At 44.2% G+C, this 26,803-nt stretch overlaps 1 protein-coding gene and 1 long non-coding RNA gene across 4 annotated transcripts in view; both read left to right on the top strand.

Annotated features, from left to right (window-relative positions):
• Positions 1-5,326, top strand: part of Wdr89 (WD repeat domain 89) — a 31,355-nt gene extending 26,029 nt beyond the window's left edge. For all 3 annotated transcript variants that reach the window (XM_087553231.1, XM_087553232.1, NM_001014078.2), the window contains 1 exon segment: positions 3,372-5,326. In XM_087553231.1, the coding sequence (XP_087409357.1) occupies positions 3,402-4,562 (1,161 nt within the window). In that variant the 5' untranslated portion in view covers positions 3,372-3,401 and the 3' untranslated portion in view covers positions 4,563-5,326.
• Positions 5,327-13,101: 7,775 nt separating this feature from the next.
• Positions 13,102-23,706, top strand: LOC120093261 (uncharacterized). Its single transcript, XR_015623488.1, has 4 exons — positions 13,102-13,161; positions 21,118-21,834; positions 23,194-23,343; positions 23,628-23,706. It is a non-coding gene; the product is annotated as an uncharacterized LOC120093261 (long non-coding RNA).
• Positions 23,707-26,803: the final 3,097 nt, after the last annotated feature.

The raw sequence follows: 26,803 nt of genomic DNA, 5'->3' as shown, positions 1-26,803 counted from the left end.
TGGGGAGGAGCTGGGAGGAGCAGAGGAAGGGGAATCCGAAAACTGGATGTATTGTATGAGAAAAGAATCTCTTTAATAGGGGTTGGGGATTTAGCTCAGTGGTAGAGCACTTGCCTAGCAAGCTCAAGGCCCTGGGTTCGGTCCCCAGCTCCGGAAAAAAAAAAAAGAATCTCTTTAATAAAGGGGAAATAAGGGCTGGAGAGATGGCTCAGCCGTTAAAGGCTAGGCTCACAACCAAAAATAAAGGGGAAATAATTTGGTATTAATAAACAAAAATAAAATTATAAGTGTTAAAATACTGATAAGATAATATTATAGAAGCTAAAAATCAATGACTTGCAGCTGTAAACGTTAGATTTTTATCATGAAGCTAAGAACGGTCAGCAATGTCCATGCCCTTCTAACATCAACCAAGCTCAAAAGCATTTGTCTACTGTCTCCCTATTCTATTACAATTAGATTGTGTCATTAATAAAGTATAAAATTATCACTTTAATTAATGGATCTTATAAACAAGATTGAGGATACAATGAGTATAGTTGTCTCTCAGTAGAAAAGCAATGCAATTGAGGATTCCCTGCAGATACCAACACCAGAGAGTGCTTTGGCTCCTTTCTTTGGATGTAAATATATTTAACTAATTGTTCAATTGTTTTAGAATAATGACAAGGTCTGTACATAATTTGTTATAAATAAATAAAAAGTAAAATTGGATAGTACGGCAAGGTGTTACAGAACCAGAGGGGCCTCTTTAGGATGGATGATGGGCGGGTGTCAGTGGGGATGACTTATGTACACTGTGACCTGAATAGGAGGAGTGACTCGTGCGGAAAGTGTGATAGATAAGCTGAGAGGTTCTGACCAGGGGCAAGTGTGGCATTCATTAAAGCAACAGAAAAAAATTCATCTTAAGCACGAAAATGTGGGAGCTGGCTCCACTGACAGAATTCTACTGGCTGGCTGTAATTCTAGGACTTGGTGGTACTCAGAGGCAAGAGGGTCACCAAAAGTTTCAGGCCAGCCAGGATTATGTAGTAAGATCGTATCTCCAAAACAAAAAAGAAAACGCTGGTTTGTAAGACAAGTTACAATAGTCATTGGTGAAAAGTACCATGGAAAAAATTCAGACAGAATTAGATGTGATGGACTACACCTATGACATAGAGGCAAGATCAAAAGTTCGAGGCCAGCTTCTACTACATTGTGAGTTTGAAGTCATCTTGGGCTACATGAGAACTCTGTCTTGAAAAAAAATACAAGGGGCTGGGGATTTAGCTCAGTGGTAGAGCGCTTACCTAGGAAGCGCAAGGCCCTGGGTTCGGTCCCCAGCTCCAAAAAAAAAGAACCAAAAAAAAAAAATAGAAAATTAAATGAAGCAAAAAGTATGCATATTTTCAGGCCTTGGACTTGTTCTCCTTTAGAGAGGCACGCCAGTGCAGTGTTTCAGAGCATGTTTTCTGAAGCCAGATCATCTAGGTTCGAATCCCAGTTCTATCATTTAGGAGCTACACTGTCTGAAAGCACTTCTCCAGCTCTCCACTGCAAACATGTTTCACTAGTTTCCCACAGTGCTGCAACAAGCGACTGTACACTGGGTAGCTCAAGAAAGAACATTTATCATTTCAAATATCAGAAGTCTGAGATGATACCCACTGCAAAGCTCTGGAAAGAAATGCTTCCTTGCCCTTTTCAGTTTCTTGAGCTTACCTACATTCCTTGGCATGTGTGTCCGCCCCTCTAAATGTATATATATATCTCCATGTGTGTGCACAGTTACTTATGTGTGCAGAGACCAGAAGGTGTGGGATCCTGTGGGTCATGATTGTAGCACCCAGGATCATTGGCCCAGGGATGGTGCCCATCGGTTGGAGACAGTTTCTCAATTAAAATTTTGTTCCCAGATAACTAACTTGTAACAAATTAAAAACAAACTAGCCAGAACCAGCGGCAACCAGTCCTGGTATGACCCCTTCCTTAAAAGGCAGCAACATTATATCTCCCCACTCCCTAAGTGCTTCTTCTGCCCTCCCCATGTCTACTTTTAAAAAACACTCGTGATTATGCTAGGTCTACTCAGATAATCTGGGATAATCTTCCTATTTTAAGGTCAGTTTTAAATTAGGTTGATTAGCAGCCTTCATTCCATCTGCAACCTCAGGTCCCCCTTTGTCATGTAACCTAACCTGGTCTCGGCCCAGGATTAAGTCATGAATATTTTGTGTGTGGGGGGTGTTATGTTTTGCCTAGACATCTCTACTTAAATTAAAGTACATGAAACAGTTGACACAGGCGAGGATTCCAAGTGTGGCTGACGTGAGTGGGATCAGTAATTGTGTTTGAACACAGAGGAACCATTGCTTTCCAACTCTCAGCATAAAATACAGTAAGTTCTGTGTTAAGAGTGATCACACACACACACACACACACACACACACACACACAATCCCAGCCATCCAGAGGCAGGAGGGTGGAGTATGAGGACCTCTGAGTTGGAGGCCAGCCTGGGTTAGTGTGAGTTCCAGGACATCCTGCACTACCCAGTGAAACCCTGTCTTGAAAAACCAAAATTAAAGAAGAGTGATTTGTTGAAAGGCAACTGAGTTTTAGTTACATCCTGGAAGGGAACTGATTAAAATATTAGAGAAGATTTATTTCAGGTGTTTGATTCCAAAATGTTATAGGAGTTAAATTAGTGTTTCAGACCCTGGGACAGGGTCTGAGGTGCATATTTTACATACCAAAGCAGACCTGGCCTCCAGGTTCTCCCAGTATCCCTCAGCCAATACCCTGCCCCAACCCTGACCTTTCCAATCCAGGGGCTGGGCTGCCCTTCCCCCAACGGCTCCCGGTAAATAATCCAGACATTTTGGAGTCTCTCTCCTCTCCTTTTCTTCTCACACTGCCTGTAAGTGTCCTTTCTCTTCTCCCTTCCCCCCTCCCCATGGTGACTCCCCTGGCCTCAGTCCTTGGGGCCAGTGAACTTGGGGCCAGAGCAGCTTCCCAATAAACCTTCCTTTGATATCATCTGATTTGGTTCGACTTGGCTCATTTGGGTGGTGGAGACAACCTATGAAGGACAGGCAAATTAACCAGTCAGCAGCAGCTTCCTAGGAGGCGGAGATGGGGAAGAGAAAGTCATGGCTTTTCAGTGGAGCTTGGGAAATGGCAGAAGTGTTAGGCTGCAGTGTTAAGAGCCCCGGAGAAAGAATTAAAAACGAAGCCAGGGATTATGCAACGTCTGAAAAAGAATAGCACAGGCCCCAGCTACTAGGGAATAGAAGCTCAGCACATCTACCCCGAAGGGTTTTGACTCAGATGCACTTTCAGAGAAACTCTGAGTTTAACTTTTGGTTTTCATGTCTTTATTACAGAGTTTTATATCCGTGGATGCTTCTACTGACATGGAGAAGATTGAGGACCAGTTTGCTAATCTGCATATTCTTAGACGGTCCTCGGAACCGAAAGAGCCCACTTACCTGCTGGGCATAGACACATCAAAGACTGTACCAGCAGAAAAAGGAGGCTTGGTTGCCGTTCTGTGTTCAAACGGGTCGATAAGAATATATGATAAAGAGACACTAAATCTGCTACGAGAATTCAGCGGCTCTCCTGGGCTTCTTAACGGAGTCAGGTTTGCAAATTCCTGTGACAATGTCTACTCTGCAAGCACAGATGGCACTGTAAAGTGTTGGGACGCTCGGTTAGCTAGCGAAAAGCCCGCGCAGTTGTTCAAGGGTTACCCTTCCAATATTTTTATCAGTTTTGATGTCAACTGCAAAGATCATATCATTTGTGCTGGTGCAGAAAAGGTCGAGGACGATGCGTTGCTGGTATTTTGGGACGCAAGGTTCACTTCTCAGGATTTGTCTACTCGAGACCCACTCGGAGCCTATTCAGAGACACACAGTGACGATATCACTCAGGTGCGTTTCCATCCCAGCAATCCCAACATGGTTGTCTCGGGCTCAACTGATGGTCTGGTGAATGTGTTTGACCTCAGTGTTGATAATGAAGAGGATGCACTGGTTGCCACCTGTAACTCCGTTTCATCAGTGAGCTGTATAGGTTGGTGTGGAAGAGATTATAAACAAATTTACTGCATGACGCACGACGAAGGGTTTTGTTGGTGGGATCTTAATCATCTGGATACAGATGAACCGATTACATGTTTGAACATCCAGGATGTGAGAGACGTAACCGACGTGAAAGAAGGTCATTTGGACTATCTGATTGGTGGCCTGTATCATGAGAATATGGACAGACTGTTTGTTATTGGAGGGACCAACCTCGGAAAGATTCACTTGCTGAGCTGCACCAAGACAGGACTGAGCCACGTGACCAGCCTTCAGGGCGGGCACGCAGCCACCGTGCGTTCTTTCTGTTGGACCGTGTCTGAGGACTCTTTGCTGACCGGAGGAGAAGATGCACAGCTATTGCTTTGGAAACCTGGGGCTGTGGAGAAGACTTTCACAAAGAAAGACAGCTTGAAAATTGCATCCTCTGTGCAGCAGCGCGTTCGAGTCCACAGCAGCGATTCTTACAAGAAAAGGAAGCAGCAGTGATGTCACGCTGGGAGTTTGAAAAGCTCTTCTGGTTTGAAATCATTTTTTTGCCACCTATAGCACATCTTAAAGCTTATCTGTAAAAGCAGGCAGTTAGCAACCCCCCCGCCCGACAAATATCGAGAATGGTTTAATTCAGGTTGAGACATATTCTACAATATTTTTAAAGCCTCCAGTTGAGTATAAAAATCAGTGACTTGACAGGGAAATTACAAACCGCATTTTGAAACCCATCTGTTGAGTTAGTAAATGTTAGGTTTGAAGAAATAGCTCTGAAGAGGAATCTTCAGTAGAAAGCTGGGGAGGCAAGGAGGTGGTTTGAGTTATGGGCTTTAAACTCAGCTCCTTACATCTGAAATGGCTTACTTGTCTATCCAACACCGGCCTGTGTAGTCATTTCAAGAGCGTTTGCCTCCCCCTATACTTACTGCATCATTGGGTCATTGAAATTGAAACATTCTAGTGAGCCTGAGCCTATATTTTTAGGAATGAAGTTTAATATTTTCCTAAAATGAGAAAAATATATTTGGTAATGACTTGTATCTGTACTTTTTTAATCAATCAGGAGCATCTGTTCTTTAATATACTATATTTACACTTGCTTAGCCAGCACCCAGGTGCTTTGCTGACAAAAAAAGAAATCACCTTTCTAGATTCATTTGGAGACGTAAAGTAAGATAGGCAAATGAAAATACAACAGAATATTTTAAAAATATTATATAATTAAATCTTTTTATTTAATTAAAGTTTTTTCTTATTTTAAACTTGAAGCCTTGTTTACTGTCTGTGGGGTGTATGTGTGTGCGTGCGTGCGTGCGTGTGTGTGTGTGTGTGTGTGTGTGTGTGTGTGTGTTTGTTTTCTCTTTTTCCCTTGTGGGCCCCAGGGATCATAGTCCTTAGACTTCACAGCAGCCTCTACCTACCTGGCTACCATGGGGCAGGGTAGCATTTACTGTTAATTTTGTCATTTTCCTTTAAAAAAAAAATCTTTTGTAAAGTGCCTTAATAAAAGAAGATAATACTTTTAATGTTTGGGTATCTTGTCTTTGCTTAAAGGTAAGAATATCTTTTTGTAGATACCAGAAAAATAGTTATGAAAAGGTGTTTTATTTTTGAACCTTATATAATTCTTTTTTAAATTTTATTTTATTATTGTTTTAAAGTTTGTGTGTGCATGGCATATGTGTGAAAGTGTGCAGAGGCCAGAAGGAGCAGAGTATGACAGTAGCTGAGATGGGCACACTCACCAGCAAGAATCACAGCAGGCTGGCAGCATTTGCTTTTCCTTGGTTCTCTGTGTGCTGGGGCCACCTCCCACTCCAAGGTGCCACTCACTGTCGGGAGGATCTTCTCTCCTCAGCTAATCCTTCCAGGGAATGACCTCACAGAGGTGTGTCTCAGCTGATTCTGGGTCTGACAGCCTCAAACACTTGTCATTCCTTACAGTACACAGTAGGACCTGTTATAGTTCACAGTAGGGCCTGTCACTGCCCAGAGCCCCTTTCTGTATGGTAGCACACAGCAACTTTTACTCCTGTCTTTTTTTTTTTTTTTTTTTTTCTCAGAGCTGGGGACTGAACCCAGGGCCTTGCGCTTGCTAGGCAAGCGCTCTACCACTGAGCTAAATCCCCAACCCCTTTTAAATTTTTTTAAAGATTTATTCATATATAAGTACACTGTAGCTGTCTTCAGATACACCAGAAGAGGGGATCAGCTCTCTTTACAGATGGTTGTGAGCCACCATGTGGTTGCTGGGAATTGAACTCAGGACCTCTGGAAGAGCAGTCAGTGCTCTTAACCGCTGAGCTATCTCTCCAGCCCTACACCTGTCTTAAGTACAGCCTATTACCTATGCAGCAGCTGCAGCCAGCTCTCCTGTCCATTTTAAGCGGGTGAATATATGGTATGTAAATTATATCTCACAGTGGTTGGGGAAAAATTACCAAATGTTCCATTGCTAGCAAGAAACATCATGACCAGGGCTACATATAGAAGAAAACATTTTGGGGTTGGGGATTTAGCTCAGTGGTAGAGCGCTTGCCTAGCAACCGCAAGGCCCTGGGTTCAGTCCCCAGCTCCGAAAAAAAGAAAAAGAAAAAAAAAAAGAAAAAAAAAGAAGAAAACATTTTATTTTAAAAGTTCGTTTTTAGACTATTTATCTATTATCTATTTAACATGCACAGCATTCTGCCTACATGTATGCCTGAAGGCCAGAAGAGGGCAGCAGATCCCATTATAGATGGTTGTGAGCCACCCTGTGGTTGCTGGGAACTGAACTCAGGACCTCTGGAAGAGCAGTCAGTGCTCTTAACCTCTGAGGTGTCTCTCCAGCCCCAGAAGAAAACATTTAATTGGGACTTTTCTTACAGCTTCAGAGGGTGAGTCAAGGACACAGCCATTCTCATTCAAACCACTACAACAGAGAAGACAGAATTAAAGCATAAATTCTGATAACTGGTAAGATGGAATTTAAGACTATAAATTTCAAAAAAGAAAAGAAAAAAACTAAAATTCAAAACAAGGTAAACATTGGAAAGGGATCTACTCTTGTTTATGTGTAGGTATCTATAATTAAAATACTGGGTAACCCAACCTAATGAATTTTTTTGTATTAAAAACATGACTGGGCTGGATAGGTGGCTCAATGGTTCAGAGCACTGCCTGCTCTTCCAGAGGTCCTGAGTTCAAATCCCAGCAACCACATGGTGGCTCACAACCATCTGTAATGGGATCCGATGCCCTCTTCTGGTGTGTCTGAAGACAGCTACAGTGTACTTATATATATAATAAATACATTTTAAAAATTAAAAAATATGGGGGCTGGGGATTTAGCTTACTGGTAGAGCGCTTACCTAGGAAGCACAAAGCCCTGGGTTCGGTCCCCAGCTCCGAAAAAAAGAACCAAAAAAAAAAAAAATTAAAAAATATGACTAATTATATTTATTTCAAGAATGCCAAGATAACATTAGAAAAATCAACGGCAATGATGGACATAAACATATCAAAGTGCTTATAATGAATGCAGAGACACCTTCCTGCCTCTTAACATGTTTTTCAGTTTCACACTTATTTATATAAAAATATAAATGCTCAAGGAATAGAATACTGAATGGGTACAGAGTATGGTGCAAAATCAGATGGAATGCTGTTTTTTCTGTCGTGAAAGAAAACCCCCATTCTTTGCAACAGCATGGGCAGAACCGGAGGCCAGTATGCTGAGTGAAGCAAGGTTCAGAAATGCATCGCATGGGTCACATGGACCTCAAGACATCCGTCTCTGAAGCGTGAGATAAGATTGGTGCTTCCAGAGGCTGTGAAATTGTAGTGTTGACTGGTGGGTACAGAGTTCAAGATAGATGGGAGCAAGAAGTTCTGGTGTGCTGTCACACATGACAGTGGCTCAAAGGGTTGAAGAGGAGCTGGAGAAATGACTTGGAGCTGAAGAACACTGGCTGCTCTTCCAGAGGACTGGGGTTCAATTCCCTGCACCCACATGGCAGCTCAGTTGTTTGCAACTCTAGTTTCAGGACATCAGAAGCCCTCTTATGGCCTCCATGAGCTCCAGGCAAACATGTGGTGCACAGACATACATGTAGGCAAAATATCCATACACATAAAATACATATAAAAGAAACATAACAGAGTTGCCACAATGGCTCAGTGGGTAAAGGGATTTGCCAACGAGTCTGACGACCTGAGTGCTAGTCCTAGGGCCTACGTGATGGATGGAAGAACCAACTTCCCTAAGTTGTCCTCTGATCTCCACTCAAGCATCTTATGTGTATACACACACAACGAAGAAAGCCAGGCATGGGGAAGCACATCTATAGTTCCAGCACTGGGGAGGCACATAGGCGGATCTTGAGTTTGAGGGCAGACTGGTCTACAGAGTCCAGATCTGTCTCTTGACAAAAAAAAAAAAAAAAAAGTAGAAGAGATTCTTTAATATTTTCACCATAAATACATAGCAAATCTGAGCCGGGCATGGTGCCACTCATCTTGAACCCACCTCTGAGGCAAAGGCAGGTGGACCTCCAGGCTAACCTGGTCTAAAGAGCTAGCTCCAGGACAGCCAACATGACACAGGGAAACCCTATCTTAGAAACCCCAATTTAAAAAAAATTAAAAGAGAATGCCAGCTGGTGGCGACACACACCTGTCATTCCAAGGTGTGTGTCAAGGAGGTAGACAGGAGGTAGAAATAGGCAGTTCAAGGCCAGCCTGGTCTGTGGAGAGAGTTCCAGGGCAGTCAGGTCTACTGATTATCAGGGCACCTGATGATCTTGTCTCGTTTCCTTTTCTGCGTTTATATTATTTTGTTTCATTTATTTGTTTATGCATTATGGTGTGTGTGTGTGTGTGTGTGTGTGTGTGTGTGTGTGTGTGTGTGTGTGTGAAGGTCTGAAGACAGCCAATGAGAGTCAGTTTTCTCCCTCTACCATGTAGGTCCCAGGGTTGAATTCTGGTCATCATTGGTGATAATTGCCTTTGTCCACTGAGCCATCTCGTTGGACTGATTCACAACTCCCTCCCTCCCTTCCTTTCTTTCGAGACAGGATCTCAGTATGTATGGCTTAGAACTCACTATGTAAATGAGGCTCCTCAAACTTGCCTCTCCCTCCCAACTGTGGTGATTATAGGTGTGTTTAACCACATCACTTTTATTTCTTTCCCACTTTCTTTTATCTTGTGTGGAGGTGTGGAGTTTATTGAATCTGTAAATTAGTGTAGTCTGAGGATGTGAGAGAAGGCTTTGCCAGTGAACTAGTAATTGGGTACTAAAAACACAGGACACAGCATTGATGACAATGATGAATTAATTCTGTGGAAGATTTGCCAAATGGACAGCAAAAGTTAGCTCAGATTCTCTGTCTTCTTTTTTTAAAATGTTATTATTTTCTGTATATGGGTGTTTTGCCTGCATGTGTGCCTATGTACCATGTACATGGTCTGTGCCTGAGGACTAGGCTAGAAGAGGGAATCAGATTCCCTGGAAATGGAGTCACAGGTGGTCTGTAGCCACCATGTGGGGGCTGGGAATTGAACCTGGGTCCTCAGGAAGAACAGTCTGTGCTGAACCATCTCTCCAGCCCCTCCTGTTAGCTTTTCTAGGAGTTGCACTTTCTGTTCGTCTGAACTAAAACTTAGGGAATGAAGTTCCTTACTCTGCAGGCTTCTAAGCATCTACCCCGCAGTGCTACTAGGTTCTTCCCGAGTTATCCCAGCAATCAAGTGTCATGCTGTTTGCCAAGTGAGCAAGCTAGAACCTGGAGAGGTCAAATTGACTTTTATTATAGAGCACAGGGGCTCTGAGAGCCCAGAACTCAATAATTTAGCAGAGGATGATCTTGAACTCTCGATCCTCCAGTCTCCGCTTCTGGTGTTGGGATCACAGACATTCACCATTATGCCCAGTTTCGAGGGTTACTGAGCATTGAACCCAGGGCTTCAAGCTTGCTAAATAAACACTGAATTGACTGAGCTATATCCTAGGCCCAAAAAGATTGTTTTATATGTGTATATGTGTATTTCTGTGCGTGTATATGTGCATCAGAGCTTAAGGCACATAGTGGGTCTCTCACTGAACCTACTTTACCATCAAGCTCCAAAGATGTACCTCTGTCTACCTCTCTGGTGCTAGGATTATGGACATATGGTCTCGTCTTAGGGTTTCATTGCTGTGAAGAGACACCATGACCACAGCAACTCTCTGAAGGAAAAGGTTTAATGGTAGCTGGCTTACAGTTTCAGAGGTCCAGTCCATTATCATCATGATGAAAGCATGGCATAGTGCTGGCAGCAAGGCAGAGGCTGTGTTCTATTGGCAGCCAGGAGACTTGATTCAAAGTCCACTCATAGTGACACACCTCCTCCAACAAGGCCATACCTCCAACAAGGCCACACCCCCTAATAGTGCCACTCCCTATGGCCAAGCATTCAAACACATGTATTTATCGGGGCCAAACCTGTTCAAACCACCACAGCTCTCTATTCAGCCCTTAACCATTGAGCCATCTCTCCTCTTGATGACATCCAACTTATGCAGTTTTCCTTGTCCAGGCTATGGAAATTCTACTACTGAGCGGCCTTCTTTTTTTCTTTTTAATTAATACTCTTTGTGTAAAATTGTAGATACTTTGTTGAAGATCATCTGATGATGGTGCTTTGATATACTGCAAAATGTCTCTGTCATCTATATCCCCAGATCACTTATATAGGATCACCAAGAATAAATACTTTCTACAACTAGTTCCCTAAAATAAAATATATGTACTGTCTCGAAACCTGTAACATCTCATTGCCATCTGTCCAATCACTTGTCGGCTAACCGCAGCTTTCTATGAGAATTAATTACATAGCTAGAAGAGATTTTGAATGTTCTCACAAAGAATGATAAATGTTTGAGGTGATGAATATGCTAATTACTCTGATTTGATCATTAAACAATGTACACGCATATGGAAATATCACACGGTCACACATACATATGTATAACTACATGCCAATTTAAAAAGTTAGGGAAGTGGGCAGAAGATGGCTCAGTGGGTAAAAATCACTTGTCATCCAGTATGATGACCTGAGTTGGACCCCTGGAATCCATGTAATAGAGAACCGATTTCCCTGAGTGGTCCTCTGATCTCTACATGTGTGTGCCTACACCTGTACACAAAAATCAATCAATCAGTCAATCAAGATAGTGAAGTTAGGGGGTTGGGGATTTAGCTCAGTGGTAGAGCGCTTGCCTAGCAAGCGCAAGGCCCTGGGTTCGGTCCCCAGCTCCAAAAAAAAGAAAAGAAAAGAAAAAAAAAAAGATAGTGAAGTTAGGAGTACCCTCAACAACGCACGAGGCAATACACTTGGGATCTGATTTTCTTTCGAGCCCCTGTCCCCATTCTTCTTGTATGACACCTCGTAAACAAAGCTAAACAAACCTCTTAAAATTTCCTGAGTACATCATGAAAACAATATGGCTACTTTTTGCCTTAGTTTTGTTATCTAAAGAAAAAATAAAGTGCTGGCCATGGTGCTGATGCACACCTTTAATCCCAGCACTCGGAGTCAGAGGCAGGTGGATATCTATGAGTTTATGGCCAGCCTGGTTTATGTAGTGAGTTCCAGGGCTACATAGTGAAGGTACCCGTGGACCTCAGGTGTTCCCCTCTGGACCCGGGATTAGGCACAGACCACACCCAACCTACAAATTTCCAAACACAAAGAAATCCTTTATTAAGCAAGGCAAAGAGACATGGTGGCTGACTTTGAATTGGACAGACACAGCAGCAAACAGTTTTGCAGGTGTTACTTTTAAGAGGGGAAAAGGAAGGTCTGTGTTAGAATGAGCGAGATGTGCCAGATAGTTCTGGTTGGGTGTATTAATTAGGGTAGCCAAAAGGGGATTTTTGACTGGTGGACCTTGGTGTTTTGATAGTTGGACCTTGGTGATCAGCCATGGGAATGAAGCTTAAGAAAGTTGCCAAGTAAGTGAGTAGACCTTGGTGGATAGCTTTAAGAATTTATCTAATGGTTTAGCAAGGGAGAAGGAAGGGGAGGGAAGGACCTGCTGGCACCATGCTGGTCATGCTCTGTCCTGTAAATGCCCTTCATGTAGAGAGATGCTTACACACACACACACACACACACACACACACACACACACACACAGACACACACACTCATGAATTTCTCCTAGATAGGGTTTCTCTGTGTAGCCCTGGCTGGCTGTCCTGGAACTCCGTAGACTAGGATGGTCACAAACTCAGAGATCTGCCTGCCTCTGCCTCCTGAGTGCTAGGATTAAAGGTGTGCACCACCCCCGGCCTGTATGTGTGTGTGTATATATATATATGCATTATGCAATATTTTATTTAATTGCTATTTAATATATAAATATTTAGAAACACATAGCACTTGGGAGATGGAGATAGGAGGATCAAGAGTTCAAGGCCACTCATTATATACTGAGTTTGAGATAAGCCTGGGCTACACGAGATCCTATCTCTAAAAACCAAAAGAAAAATGTATGTGTCATAAACAGTAGCCAGGAAGGGAAGGAGGGAAGGATGGGGGGGGTGGGGGGAGGAGGAAGGGAGAGGGAGAGGGAGAGGGAAGAAAGATACGAGAATATTTTCTCCTTTTTCTGCCATTTTGTCCTGTCCAGTCCCTTAGTGATTTTGGATAAGGGCAGATTTTCTGTACCTATTTTCTGCTCATTCAACGCTTGCAAACATATCAAGAAATACTGTTTTTGCTAGGGGTCTGTCTAACCCTCAATCCCGTCAAACACACACCTAAATGAACTAACATGATTGGCAAACTTCTCTTTATGCTTCAAGACCCAGATGGACTGTTTCCTCCTCTGTGATACAGTTTCTGATTCCTACCTAGGAATTTAATTGCTCCTTTGTTCTATCCCGATTGGCTCCTAATCTTGTACATGCTTTTATTACAAATCATACATTTCTGTCTGTGCTGTTGCCTTACTACCAACTCACTGTCCTCATTTAACAACAGCAGTTATAGCAAAGTATGGGCCAAAGTCCTGGGGAGGCTGCAGCAGGAGCATTGTAAGTCTCAGTTCCAGAGCAGCCTGGGCTACCTGGTAAGACCTTGTCCAACCCCTCCCTCCTTCAACCCAGCAAGTAGCCATTGAGGGTCCTCTCTCAATGTCCCTAGAACTACTGTGGCTTGTAGATTCTGATGGTGACCTCAGAGCTATTACAATGTTCTGTATGCCAGCCCTGCAAACGGTTCGTTCTCACGTGAGGATCCTGGCACACCTTAGGCCACATTTATCTCTGCGCTACTCTCCCAGTCTGCTCAGTTGATCTGTTGAGATAGATTTTGCTGTGGTTCTCTAGATATTGGTGTGCGTCCTCAGAGGCATGAGCACATGAGTGTGGAACCTTGTTCCTCCCCATGTCAGTGTAGAGAAGCAGCTACTGTAGTTTGGGCTGGAATGTTCTCCCAGAAGCCCATGCACTTAATGATGTGTTTATAAAAAGATAAAGGGGGGGTATATTCTATGGAAGTGTAGTGAGGTATGGGGGAAGGGGGTGCCTCCTCGGGCCCATGTTGAGGCATCCCTATCCCCCGAGGGACTGGCCACAGGATGGTATAGTATAGAATAGAGTTTATTCAGGGAATGGGGAGGAGAGTTGAGAGGGTAATAGAGGCAGAGAAAGGCAGAGAGAGAGAGAGAGAGAGAGAGAGAGAGAGAGAGAGAGAGAGAGAGAAGAGGCTGGCCGTGAGCATGTGAAACACTTGGAGAGAGCGGGGGCAGGGGGGAGGGAAGGAATGGGAAGAGAGTGGGGAAGAGAAGGCAAGAGCAAGAGAACTAGGGTGTGGGGGGCAAGCAGCCCCTTTTCTAGTAACACCCTTTTATAGAATGCTAACACTTAAAGGCTTGACCCTTGGCTTGATTCTAGTCGAAGGTGGTGTAGTTTACAGAGTGAGGTTTTGTGGGCATTGCTTTTCTTTTTATTTCTTTTTATATATTTATTTTTTAGCATTTCTTTTAATGATTTATTTATTTTATTTGTATGAGTACACTGTAGCTGTCTTCAGACACACCAGAAGAGGGCATCAGATCCCATTATAGATGGTTGTGAACCACCATGTAGTTGCTGGGAATTGAACTCAGGACCTCTGGAAGAGCAGTCAGTGGTCTTAACCACTGAGCCATCTCTCCAGCCCTTGTTTTTGAGATAGGGTATCTCTGTGTAGCCTTTGACTGTTCTGAAATTCACTCTGTAGACTGGGTTGCCCTTAAACTCACAGAGATCAGCCTGCCTCTGCCTCCCAAGAGCGCTTCTAACTCTTCTCAACCATCATGAAGTGATTAACTTGTTCTAGCATACATTGTCCCTCAAAAGGAGGGCCACCTTGACCACAGACTGAAACCTCTAAAACTGAGAAGCAGAATAGCCTTTTTCTCTTCATAAATGGGTTGTTTCAGACATTACCTACATTTCTCTAGAAGAGAAGCCTCCAGGAACTGGATGAAATCCTTACAGATTTAACTTGAGACTCTCCCTGAGACCTGTGTTAGGGTTCTCTAGAGGGACAGAATTTATGGAATACATATTAAGGAATTTCTTAGGTTGGCTTTAAAAGAGTAAAGACAGCAGAATCACACCCGGTCCTTGGGGTGAGTGCCTCAGCAGTAGTCTCTCTCTCTCTCTCTCTCTCTCTCTCTCTCTCTCTCTCTCTCTCTCTCTCTCCTCTCTCTCTTCTCCCCCTCCCCGTGGGGGGTGAGGATGGGAAAGGGGTGGGAGTGGTGGTGGTGGTGGTGGTGGCAGCGGCGGCAGGTCAGTCCACAAAGCTAGTGTCCCGGTAGTCACAATCTGGCACTTGGTTCTGGTAACAGCCAAGGAATCTGCAGCAGCGGCCAAGGCCAGCAGCGGCAGTAGCAGCAACATCAGTGGTGGCGGTGGAGGGCAGGCAGCAGCAACCGGGGTGGCAGTGATTGGGTAAATCACCTCACTCAGTAGAGGTCACCTCAGCAAAAGGCGAGAGAGATGTTCGTCCTAAAGCCACTCCTGATTTATATGGGCAAGGGGACCCACCTCAATCAAGACAGCAGGACAGTTCTTGGGGTGAGGATCCCACTCAGGTTGATTTCGATTTGGAGCAGGTTGACTTTAAAACCACCACTCCCCACCCCCCCACCCCACCCCCACCCTCCTCCAGGAGCTGTAATAGGAGGTTTTGAAGCTGCCTTGGGTTTACTGGAGTGCTGCAATTCTGTCTCACTGCTGGGTAACTCTTCAGTTTTTGGTGGTGGTGGTGGTGGTGGTGGTGGTGGTGGTGGTGGTGGTGGTGGTGTGTGTGTGTGTGTGTGTGTGTGTGTGTGTGTGAGAGAGAGAGAGAGAGAGAGAGAGAGAGAGAGAGAGAGAGAGAGAGAGAGTCGCTGAACCTTGATCCCAGTAGCCTAGCTGGCTAGACTCCAGGGGTCCTCATGCATCATCACGCCTGCCTTTTTATGTGGGTGCTGACGATCTGAACTCCAGTCCCCATGCTTGCACAGCAAACCCTTTACTGAGTCATCCCCCCTGCCCAGTAACTCTTTTTAAAGGTGCCCTAAGTTATTATTATATTTTTAATAAGCCTTAAAGGCTGTTTCAGATCCAGGAGCCATCTGTAAGCACTAGGCTCATGCTGTTTTCTCTGTTTTTATTGGTCTTCAGTCACGCATCCTCTGTGACGAATGTGGCATGCTATATACATTTTTATTTCCATCTGATTTTTCCTTCTGCTGTATGGAGCCATCCACCACAATCACCATCAGCATTAGCCAAAGCTAAGGAATTAGGAAGCCCAAAAAGTGAATTATGGGTGTGGCTTGCTTGTTTTCTCCCTGGCAGTTAGTTTGTTCACTTGGTCTTGACTGATAAACTGCGACTACAGTACCAGGCATGTTAAAATTAGGTATTTCTAGGACGGGCTGCCTGCTGGAGCACTTTAGTGTCCCTCTACTGCTGCCTGTGTCACAGAGCCACCAACCTGTTGGTTCTAGGCTAGATCCCTTGCTGTCACTGTGACCCAGAGCAGTGTCAGGGTCAAACCTTCACAAGGTTCTGAGATAGACCATTCTTCTCCAGCTTTCCATGAGTGCAAATGGGGACCCTAGAGAAGTTCTCTGACTCCATAATCGGAAGAAGAAGCAATCTAGGGATGGGAAGCAGATGGCTCCTGTCGTCACCAGCACCCCGCCTCGTGCTCAGGTGCAGGAGGCAGTAGCTTGAAGGGCTTAACTTGGTTAACTTGCTGTGTTTGAGGCCTCAGGGATTGAAACCAGGGCCTTAAACATGCCATAGAAGCCTTCCATCCCTGAGCTAACTCTGTAACTCTACATGAAATGCTTGAGAATACAGATCTGGAGACTTAAGCTGCAACTCCATGGTAAATGGCTGGCCTAGCATGAGCAAGGTCCTAGGTTAGACCATGATGAAAGAAGACTATGCAGGGTTGGGGATTTAGCTCAGCGGCAGAGCGCTTGCCTAGCAAGCGCAAGGCCCTGGGTTCGGTCCCCAGCTCCGGAAAAAAAAAAAGAAAGAAAAAAAGAAGACTATGCGGGGTCTTAGTTAAGTTTCTATGGCTGTGATAAAATATCGTTACCAAAAGCAACTTGGGGCTGGGCATAGTGGTTCACTCCTTTAATCCCAGCCCTCACGAGGCAGAGGCAAGATGATCTCCATGAGTTCAAGGCCAGCATGGTCTACATAGCAAGCTCCAGGACAGCCAGGACTACATAGAGAGACCCTGTCTCAAGAAAACAAAACAAAACAAAACAAAACAATAACAAAAGGCAACTCGGGAAGGAAATGGCTTTTATATCCTGAATCATAGTTCACAAAGGAAAGCTAAGTTGGGAACTGGAGGCAGGAACAGGAGACAGGAACTGAAGCAGAGGCCATGGAAGAGTGCTGCTTACTGGCTTGCTCTCCATGACTTCCTTAGCTTGATTTCCTATAGACTCCGAGACCACCTATCCAGGAGAGACACCACCCACCATGGGGTGGGCCAGCTCACATCAGACATTAAGGGACAATCCAACGGAAGCATTTTGTTCAGTTGAAGTTCCCTCTTCCGAAACGACCCAGCTTGTGTCAAATTGTCAATAGAACCAAACAGAACAGAGAGCAAGAACAAGGATGGCGGCAGTGCGGTGGGGTGGGGGTGAGAGTGGGAGGTGGGTGCAGGATGAAAGAAAGGAAGAAAGGAAAGGTGTGCATTTGAATGCTAGATTGCTTGGGATTTGACTTTTTTACTTTATTTGTGTGTGTGTGTGTGTGTGTGTGGATGTGTGGATGTGTATGTGTGTGTATGTGTGTGTATGTGTTTGTATGTGTGTGTGTATGTGTGTGTGTATGTGTGTGTGTGTGTATATATATGTATGTGTGTATATGTGTTTGTGTGTGTGTGTATGTGTGGATGTGTATGTGTGTGTATGTGTTTGTATGTGTGTGTTTGTGTGTGTGTGTATGTGTATGTGTGTGTATGTGTGTGTATATGTGTTTGTATGTGTGTGTATGTGTGTGTATGTGTGTGTATATGTGTGTTTGTGTGTATATGTGTGTGTGTTTGTGTATGTATGTGTGTATGTGTGTATGTGTGTGTGTATGTGTGTGTGTATATGTGTTTGTGTGTGGATGTGTATGTGTGTGTATGTGTGTGTGTATGTGTTTGTGTGTGTATGTGTGTGTGTTTGTGTATGTATGTGTGTGTATGTGTGTATGTGTGTGTGTATGTGTGTGTGTATATGTGTTTGTATGTGTTTGTGTGTGTGGATGTGTATGTGTGTGTATGTGTGTGTATGTGTGTGTGTATGTGTTTGTATGTGTGTGTATGTGTTTGTATGTGTGTGTGTGTGTGTGTGTGTGTGTGTGATGCAAATGCAGGAACAAATACAGCTGGGTGTAACAGTGCACACTTTTAAATCACAGCACTCCGGAGGCAGAGGCAGGAGAATCTCTGTGAATCTGAGGCTAACCTGGTCTACAGAGTGAGTCACAAGGCAGTCAGAGTTACCTAGTGAGACCCTGTCTTGAAATTAAAAAACCCAAGTAAGTAAATAGATAAAATGAAGTTCCAAGTATAGAAGATGGGTGCTCCTGCATGGAGGCCAGAGGACAACGTTTGGAAGTCAGGATCTCCTTCTGCTGTGAGTTGGGGTTGGGGGTGGGGCTCAAGCTCAATTTGCCAGGATTCTGCACCAGGCATTTGAAAGGACAAAGTATATATCACGTCCCTGGCCTTTGGCTTCTTCATCTGAACAACAGCAGCAGCAACAACAACAATAACAACAACAACAACAAAAACAGGAAAATGGATCTTCCATAGCCAGTAAGTGTCTAAAAGAATTACATGGATCAAGACGGGCCAAGTGTTTACTACATCCTCTGATCCTTGTCAGTTGCCATGCCACCACCAACATCACCACTGTGATGGTTTGTATCTCCTCAGCCCAGGGAGTGGCACTACTAGAAGGTGTGGCCCTGTTGGAGTAGGTGTGTCACTGTGGGGGTGGGCTTTAAAACTCTCTTTCTGGCTGCCTGGAGGTTAGTCTTCCACTAGCAGCCTTCAGATGAAGACGCAGAACTCTCAGCTCCTCCTGCACCCTGTCTGCCTGGATGCTGCCATGCTCCTACCTTGATGATAATGGACTGAATCAATGATAATGGCCGGCCCCAATTAAATGTTGTCCTCATAAGAGTTGCCTTGGTCATGATGTCTGTTCATAGCAGTAAAACCCTAAGACAATCACTAAGGTCCAGTTTGACAGCAAATGGGCACCAGACAAAAATCACACATAGGGCTGTTGCACAGGACCACACCAATTTCATCTACGTGATGCTTCCGAGTGTCAGGAACTTTCTAGCTGAAGGAATCCTGCATGATTCCATCTCTGTAACCCTCAAACCACGTGTACCACCTTTGTCTTTTAGATACACTAGCCTGGCAGGCTTACTAGTTTTTCCATTTAAATTTATGTGTATGTGTGTTTTGTCTATCTATGCACCACATGCATGCCTTGGTGCCCAAGGAGGCCAGAAGAGAGCATTGGGTCCTGTGGAGCTAAAGTTACAGGTGGTTGTGAGCCACCATGTAGCTCCTGGGAACTTAATGAGAAAATACTTCACATAAATTATTAAGCAAACTAACTTTGTCTTTTATTCTTTAGGGGAAGGGTAGGCCTATTAAAGTGTTTTCTTTTTTTTTTTTTTTCTTTTTTCTTTTTTTCAGAGCTGGGGACCGAACCCAGGGCCTTGCGCTTGCTAGGCAAGCGCTCTACCACTGAGCTAAATCCCCAACCCCTATGTTTTCTTTTTTTAAAAGATTTGTTTTTACTTACTTGTACGAGTATGTGTCCCTCTATGTGTATGGCTGATTTTGGGGGTGCCTGAGGCAAGCCAGAAGAGAGCACTGGGTACCCTAGAGCTGACAGTTGTGAGCTGCCCACTGTGAGTTTGGGGAATAAACTGAGGTCTTCTAGAAGAGCAGCAAGCATTCCTAACTGCTAAGCCATCTCTCCAGTCCTTTGATTTTCTTTGTTTTAGCTTCTTCATTTGAATACAAGTGTATTTACAAAGGTTGGAGAGATGGCTCAGTGGTTAAGAGCACTGACTCCTCTTCCAGAGGTCCTGAGTTCAATTCCCAGCAACCACATCATAGTTCACAACCATCTGTAATGGGATCCGATGCCCTCTTCTGGTGTGTCTGAAGACAGCTACAGTGTATTAATATACATAAAATAAATCTTTTTTTTAAAGATTTATTCATTTATTACATATGAGTACACTGTAGCTGTTTTCAGAAACACCAGAAGAAGGAATCAGATCTCTTTACAGATGGTTGTGAGCCACCACGTGGTTGCTGGGAATTGAACTCAGGACCTCTGGAAGAGCAGTCGGGACTCTTAACTGCTGAGCCATCTCTCCAGCCCAAAATAAATCATTTTTAAAAAGAATAGAAGTGCATTTACAACACCGGGCACTGTGAGTTTGAGGCCACCCTGAACTATATAGCAAGAATGTCTCTAAAACCAACAAACATTTACACTGTGAAATCTGGACAACAGTGAGGCCTTTCATATATTGCTTTGTAGAAACTCCACAAAAATTTGAATGGAAAGACTTGCTTTTGGGTTCGAATTTGTAGCTCGGTTGGCAGAGTACAATTTAGTTCTTAAAATACATGGAAGGGGTTGGGGATTTAGCTCAGTGGTAGAGCGCTTGCCTAGCAAGCGCAAGGCCCTGGGTTCGGTCCCCAGCTCCGAAAAAAAGAAAAAAAAATACATGGAAATGACTCAGTCAGGAAAGTGCTTGGAACCAAGCATGGAGTCCTGAGTTTGAATTCTTAGCACTGCTAAAAAAAGATGGTTATGGCGCGTATCTGTGATCGAAAATCCAGGGGCTGGGAAAGACAGACGGATCTCTGGAGAGCATGGGGTCAGCTCGTTTAGCTGAACTGTAAGCTTCTGCTTCAGTGAGAGACCCTGCCTCAAAAACTGGAATGCAGAGCAACTGAGAAAGACACCGAACATCAACTTCTGTGTATGCACGCACACACACGGGTGTGTACTTATATCACATATGTTATAGTGTAATTTCCACCAAGAAAGCTGTTTCAAGGCCTAAACCCTTTATAAATCCATGTGGGTTTTTAAAAATTCGGTCTAAATTTAATTTTTTTAGATTTATTTTATTTTATGTGTTTGGATGTTTCGCTGCATGTATAGGCACGCACACTATGTCTTTGGTGCCTGAAGAGGCCAAGAAGAAGGTATTGGATCCCCTGGAACTGGAGTTACAGATAACCATGAGCTGTCCTGTGGGTGCTAGGAATTGAACCAGTGCTTTTAATTGCCGAGTCATCTTTCCAGCCCCCAAATTTAATTTTTTTTCTTTCTCTTTTTCGGAGCTGGGGACCGAACCCAGGGCCTTGCGCTTGCTAGGCAAGCGCTCGACCACTGAGCTAAATCCCCAACCCCTAAAATTTTTAATGATGATCAATGATTGAAACGATTTTTATTTCTTCTGCCTTATGCCTTAAGATTCTTCATCAAGCCCAAAGCTCTAGAGACAGTAGGAGAACTTTCTCTCTCTAAGAAACTGGAACCATTCGGAGTGTGCGGAATCCTGTCCCTCTCAATATCCCCACCCGTCCAGAAGGCTCCAGCCAGCCCGTGTGCAGCAACCTGTTCAGCAAAGGCTCTTCCACTTGGAGTGATGGTAGCTTTGCAGCCAATGACCACCCACAGGGTCCACACTACCTCTTGCTAGAGCCGGAAAGGAAGGAAATGCTGTCCAGCCTCTTTATCGGACCCTCTCCGCTTTCTCATTCTAATTCCCTGTGTTAGTGAGCTTTAACGGCCCGCTCCCGGTTGTGGTGATGACATCACAGCACCAGAGCTCCAGTCTGAGTGCGTCTTAGGCATGGTGTCGTCATTCTGGCAACACTCGTGCCATTGAATGTCTCTTCGCCATCTGTGCTACTTCCTGCTTGCTGGAACAAGAAGAGCTACAACCATCCAATCTACACTCAGCAACGTGGGCTTGTAGTCATGTGCTCAGCCACTTATCGAATGCCTATTATATGCTGGCCACTGTCTCGTTCACTGGAGCATGGGCTCTTCTATCCCATGGCTTGTGTTCCCGTGACCCTGATAGCAGGAGAAGGGCTTGTTAAATGTGAAGAACAGCTTGGTAACCGAGACCAGGAGGAAATGGAAGCGTCTGCAGCTGCCAGCAGTGTAATTGATGCATCTTAAGTAAGGAGTTTAAACATATTTTAATGGTTATATATGAGCATGACTGCTATTTTCAATTTAATTAGAGGGAAGGCAACATGCGGCCTGTTAACATATTGCAGGAGAGTCCGTGGGGATGGGGCTATTTGTTTAAAAGTGAACATAATTTCTCGAAAAAAAAAAAAGCTAAAAATAGAATCACCATATGATTTAACAATCCCATTTCTGAGCATTTATCCAAAAGAACTGAAAGCAAGATCTTGAGAAGATAAGTCCACATCCGTGTTTATGGTAGCATTACTTATTTATAGCTGCTCAAAGGTGGATGTGACCCAATTGTCCAAGAAAGGGTGAATAAAGAAACCACATGAGATATACACCTACAAACGATTATTATTCTGCCTCCAAAGGGAGGAGAATGAAGCACACAGGTAGTCTAGCTTCTTGAGAAGCTAAAGCAGAAGAATTGCTTGGACCCGGGAGTTGAGACCATTCTTGATTATGTAATGAGATCCTGTATCGAAAAACAAGATAAGCTCACCCAAAGAGGAAGTCCCGTCATATGGGACAGTATGGCTGAAACTTGAGGCACACTCAATGGAGTTGTGTGATTCCACTCACCGTTAATATCGTGGGAACAAAGAATGCTGATTTTCAGGGTGGGGCTGGGGCAGGTACAGGGAGTTCTACTTAATGGGTCTGGAGTTTTAGTTTGGTAAGATTATCTGTTTTACAAAGTGATTAATATGCTAATCGGCATTAACTTAAAAAATGGTAAAGAGTCCAATCCTTAGGAGGAGGTAGAAATGGGGAGATCGGGAAGATCGGAAGTTGAAAGCCCCCTGCGGCTCTATAGCAAATTGGAGGCCAGTCTCAGATACGTGAGTTATTTACAAGCAAAAGGTTAAGATGTTAAATTTTACATGCATTTTAAACTATGTATTTACAATTCTGGGGACTGAACTCAGGGCTATGGATTGGCTTGTGTTCACAGCTCTATGCGTGTTTTTTCCCACTGTGACTAAAACAGAGGTAAAAGTGTGAGGTTATGCCTCAGGGCTGAGGACGTAGCTCAGTTGGTAGAATGTTTGCCTAGCTGAACCGCTGAGCCGTCTTTCCAACCTCTAAACCTCTTGTCCTGACTGGCAACCTGGAGGTCATTCCAGCCATTGTAGAGCTGTCCAAAGATTAGCTCCATAAGGTGATGTGTGCACAAGTCTGAACAGAGAAGTTCCCGTGGAGGGAACACTGGTGGCAAGGAGGACGCGTTCCTCTGTTACAAGCCTTTGCAGTTGTTTGTCTGGCTGCACCCGGCTCTTAAACTGTTGAAACCTCAGCACCGGTTCCCTTTCATTCACCTCCCTCCTTTTTCCACTCCAGGATTACAGAGATCGAGAGTGGTGGGTCTAGGAGTCTGCTGCTGGTCTTCCTAGCTCCTGCTTTACTGAGTCTCCTACGTCAGCAGCACTCAGCCTTCTCTCCTTGTTGAATTAAACAGAAGCAGAGAGTCCGGCTAGACGGAAGAGAACAGTGAGTACCAGGGCAAGGTAGAAGAGTGTGCCGATTGGCTTTTTTCAGTTTGACACAATCCTCGAGGGAAGGAAAACCTCAGTTGAGAACAAGCTTCCATCAGATCAGCCCACAGGCAGGTCTGTGAGGCATTTTATAGATTAATGATTGGTGTGGGAGAGGTTAGTCCATTGTGGGTGGTGCCACCTCTGTGGAGGTGGTCCTGTGAGTGTTTAAGAAAGCAGGCTGAGCCAGCCACGGTGAGCAAGTCAGTAAGCATCGCTTCTCCACGACCCCTACTTTAGATCCTTCATGTTCCTGCCCTGACATCTCTTCAAGATGGACCATAAGCTACAAAGATGAAATAAAACCTTTTGTCCCCAAGTTGCTTTTGGTTATGGTGTTTTAGTAAAGCAACAGAAACCCTAGTTAGAACAGTAACATTACTTGTGATTAAGGCCTTCAAAGTAGCTGTGACCCTAGCCAGCCTTTGGGAGAAGAAACTGATTCAGATGATGAAGATGATGATGATGATGACGACAACAACTACGACCATGACAATGATGATGTAGAGAAAGATGAGGATGCAGAAGAGGAGGTGGTGGTGGTGGGGAGTAAGAGTTCAGAGTGTTGGGCTGGAGAGATGGCTCAGTGGTTAAGAGCCCCGACTGCTCTTTCAGAGGTCCTGAGTTCAATTCCCAGCAGCCACATGGTGGCTCACAACCATCTGTAAAGAGATCCAATGCCCTCTTCTGGTGTGTCTGGAGATAGCTATAGTGTACTTATATAGAATAAATAAATAAATCTTTAAGAGTTCAGAGTGTTTCAGGAGGAACATCATACATGAACAAAAGTTCCTAGGGGGAAAAAAAACCAATGAAGAAAGCTTAGGGTTCAGGGAGGAGGATAGTGGCCCATTGTGCATGGTGACACTGAGGTATGGTGCAGAGTGGACAGCGGCAACAGGCTGAGACTATGGAATTTCAGACAGTAAGAGGTATGAGTTCATTAGCTAAATGTACAATTAAAACAAAATTGTTTGTGGGCCTAAGGCAATTACTGTAAAATCCTAGTGGATTATCAAGGTGAACTCCATAAAATAAGACTAAAATTCAGCTGGACCAATCATCAAGTGAGAAAAAGGTCAAAAGCATGCAACAAAGGACTCGGTCACTTAACACCAGTGTGACATTTGAATTGGTGTAATCATTTAGGAAAGCAATTCTCCTGCTTCTTCTTTTAGAAACTTAACTCTCGAGAAAGTTCAAGGCCTAACATAGGAGTCCAGGAATTGCTGATAGCATAGCTGTTCAAAACAGTAGTATGCAGGGAAATACCCCAGCCAGCCAAATACCAGGCACAAGTGAACGCCAGAACCTTTGTGAACCGATACTAAGTTTCAGCAAAAGGAATGATGTAGTGTTCCTGTTCTTATGGTGACATTAAAAACACAATGTTGGGAGGTTGGGGATTTAGCTCAGTGGTAGAGCGCTTGCCTAGGAAGCGCAAGGCCCTGTGTTCGGTCCCCAGCTCCGAAAAAAAAAAAAAAACAAAAAAAAAACACAATGTTGGTCTAGGTAGTGATGGCACAGGCCTTAAATGTAGTCTTTAATCATCCCAGCACTCCAGAGGCCCAGGCAGGCTGCCGATCCCTGCAAGTTCCAAGCCAGCCTGGTCTACAGAGTGATCTCCAGAACAGCCAGGGCTGTTATACAAAGAAGCCCCGTCTCAGAAAACAAAAAACAAAAACCCCAACCCCCCAACAATGTGGGACCTGAGAGATGCCTTAGAGGTTAAGAGCACTTGTTGCTCTTACAGAGGACCTCCTCTCAGTTTCCAGCACCCACATGGCAGCTCACAATGGTCTATAACTCTAGTTCTGGAAGATGTGACGCCCTAAAACAAAACAAAGAAGTGTAAACAATGTGGACTGTCTTAGTTAGGGTTTTACTGCTGAGAACAGACACCATGACCAAGACAAGTCTTATAAGGACAGCATTTAACTGGGGCTGGCTTACAGGTTCAGAGGTTCAGTCCATTATCATCATGGTGGAAACAGAGCAGAATGTAGGCTGCCATGTTGAGGGAGGAGCTGAGAGTTCTACACTTGGATACACAGGCAGCAGAAGGAAACTGTGTGCCACACTGGGTGTAGCTTGAACACAGGAGACCTCAAAGCCACCCACATGGTGACATGGTTCCTCCAACAAGGCCACACCTTCTAACACTGCCAATCCCTATTGGCCAAGCATTCAAACACATGAATCTGTGAGGGCCATTCCTATTCAAACCTCCACATCGACTGAAAGCCAAGCATCAGAAGCTCACATAAAAGCTGTATGTCGGGGTTGGGGATTTAGCTCAGTGGTAGAGCACTTGCCTAGCAAGCGCAAGGCCCTGGGTTCAGTCCCCAGCTCCAAAAAAAAAAAAAACCAAAAAACAAAAAAAACCAAGTTGTACGTCGTGTATCTAGTAAAATCATAACATCATGGGAATAAAAAGCATCAGATTCAGGTTTTGGTACCTGGGGGCAAAAAAGGGACAGGGTGGAAGGTCACACTCTGCTTGTCTTGCTTTATTTCCAGGGCTCTACGGTGGGACAATGACTCTTGTTTCTGGCTCTCTGTGAGTCTAAGTAGTTTCCTGAAAAAAATTATAAAAGTAATAATCCTTATAAAATTAAAATAATATTTAAGTTTATAATCTAATTTTTGCCACTAACACCTCCAACCCAAGCCCAAAGTTATCCTCCTGTAGTGGTTTCATGTAAATCCATCCAGAGCCTTTTCTACAAATTTTCGGCGATATCCTCTAAGCATGTAGGTTTATTTTTATAAATGTCTATTTATTTACTCCATATGCACTAATACAAACAAGAGGCCACTTTACCCAGCATCCTGAGCTCCTTTCCCCAACTTTCTATCATAGACATTTCTCTATGTGGCAAACAGTGCCCTTCTATTTAATGGCTGCCCTGCCTCCCACAGTATGGTTGAACTATATAATTTAACTACCCTTCAACTGATACATACTTACCTTGTTTTTATTTGTTATTAAAATTCCACGCTCTCGCTCTCGCTCTCGCTCTCGCTCTCGCTCTCGCTCTCGCTCTCGCTCTCGCTCTCGCTCTCGCTCTCGCTCTCGCTCTCGCTCTCGCTCTCGCTCTCGCTCTCGCTCTCGCTCTCGCTCTCGCTCTCGCTCTCGCTCTCGCTCTCGCTCTCGCTCTCGCTCTCGCTCTCGCTCTCGCTCTCGCTCTCGCTCTCGCTCTCGCTCTCGCTCTCGCTCTCGCTCTCGCTCTCGCTCTCTCTGCCTCTACTACCTTCTCAACCCCCTTCCCCATGCCCTGAATAAACTCTACTAAAAAAAAAAATCAACAATGAATGTCCCTAGTGAACCTTAAAAGTATTTTTGTATGAAAGATTTCCACGGGGGTGAATTTTAAAAGGCAGACTTTCGGAGAATTTATACTTGAAAATGAAAA

This window comes from Rattus norvegicus, chromosome 6 (genome assembly GCF_021556685.1).
Source record: "Rattus norvegicus strain SHRSP/BbbUtx chromosome 6, alternate assembly SHRSP_T2T, whole genome shotgun sequence".
NCBI lineage: Eukaryota > Metazoa > Chordata > Mammalia > Rodentia > Muridae > Rattus > Rattus norvegicus.
The sequence above is the reverse complement of the archived record's forward strand: the minus strand, read 5'-3'. Positions and strand labels throughout refer to the sequence as shown.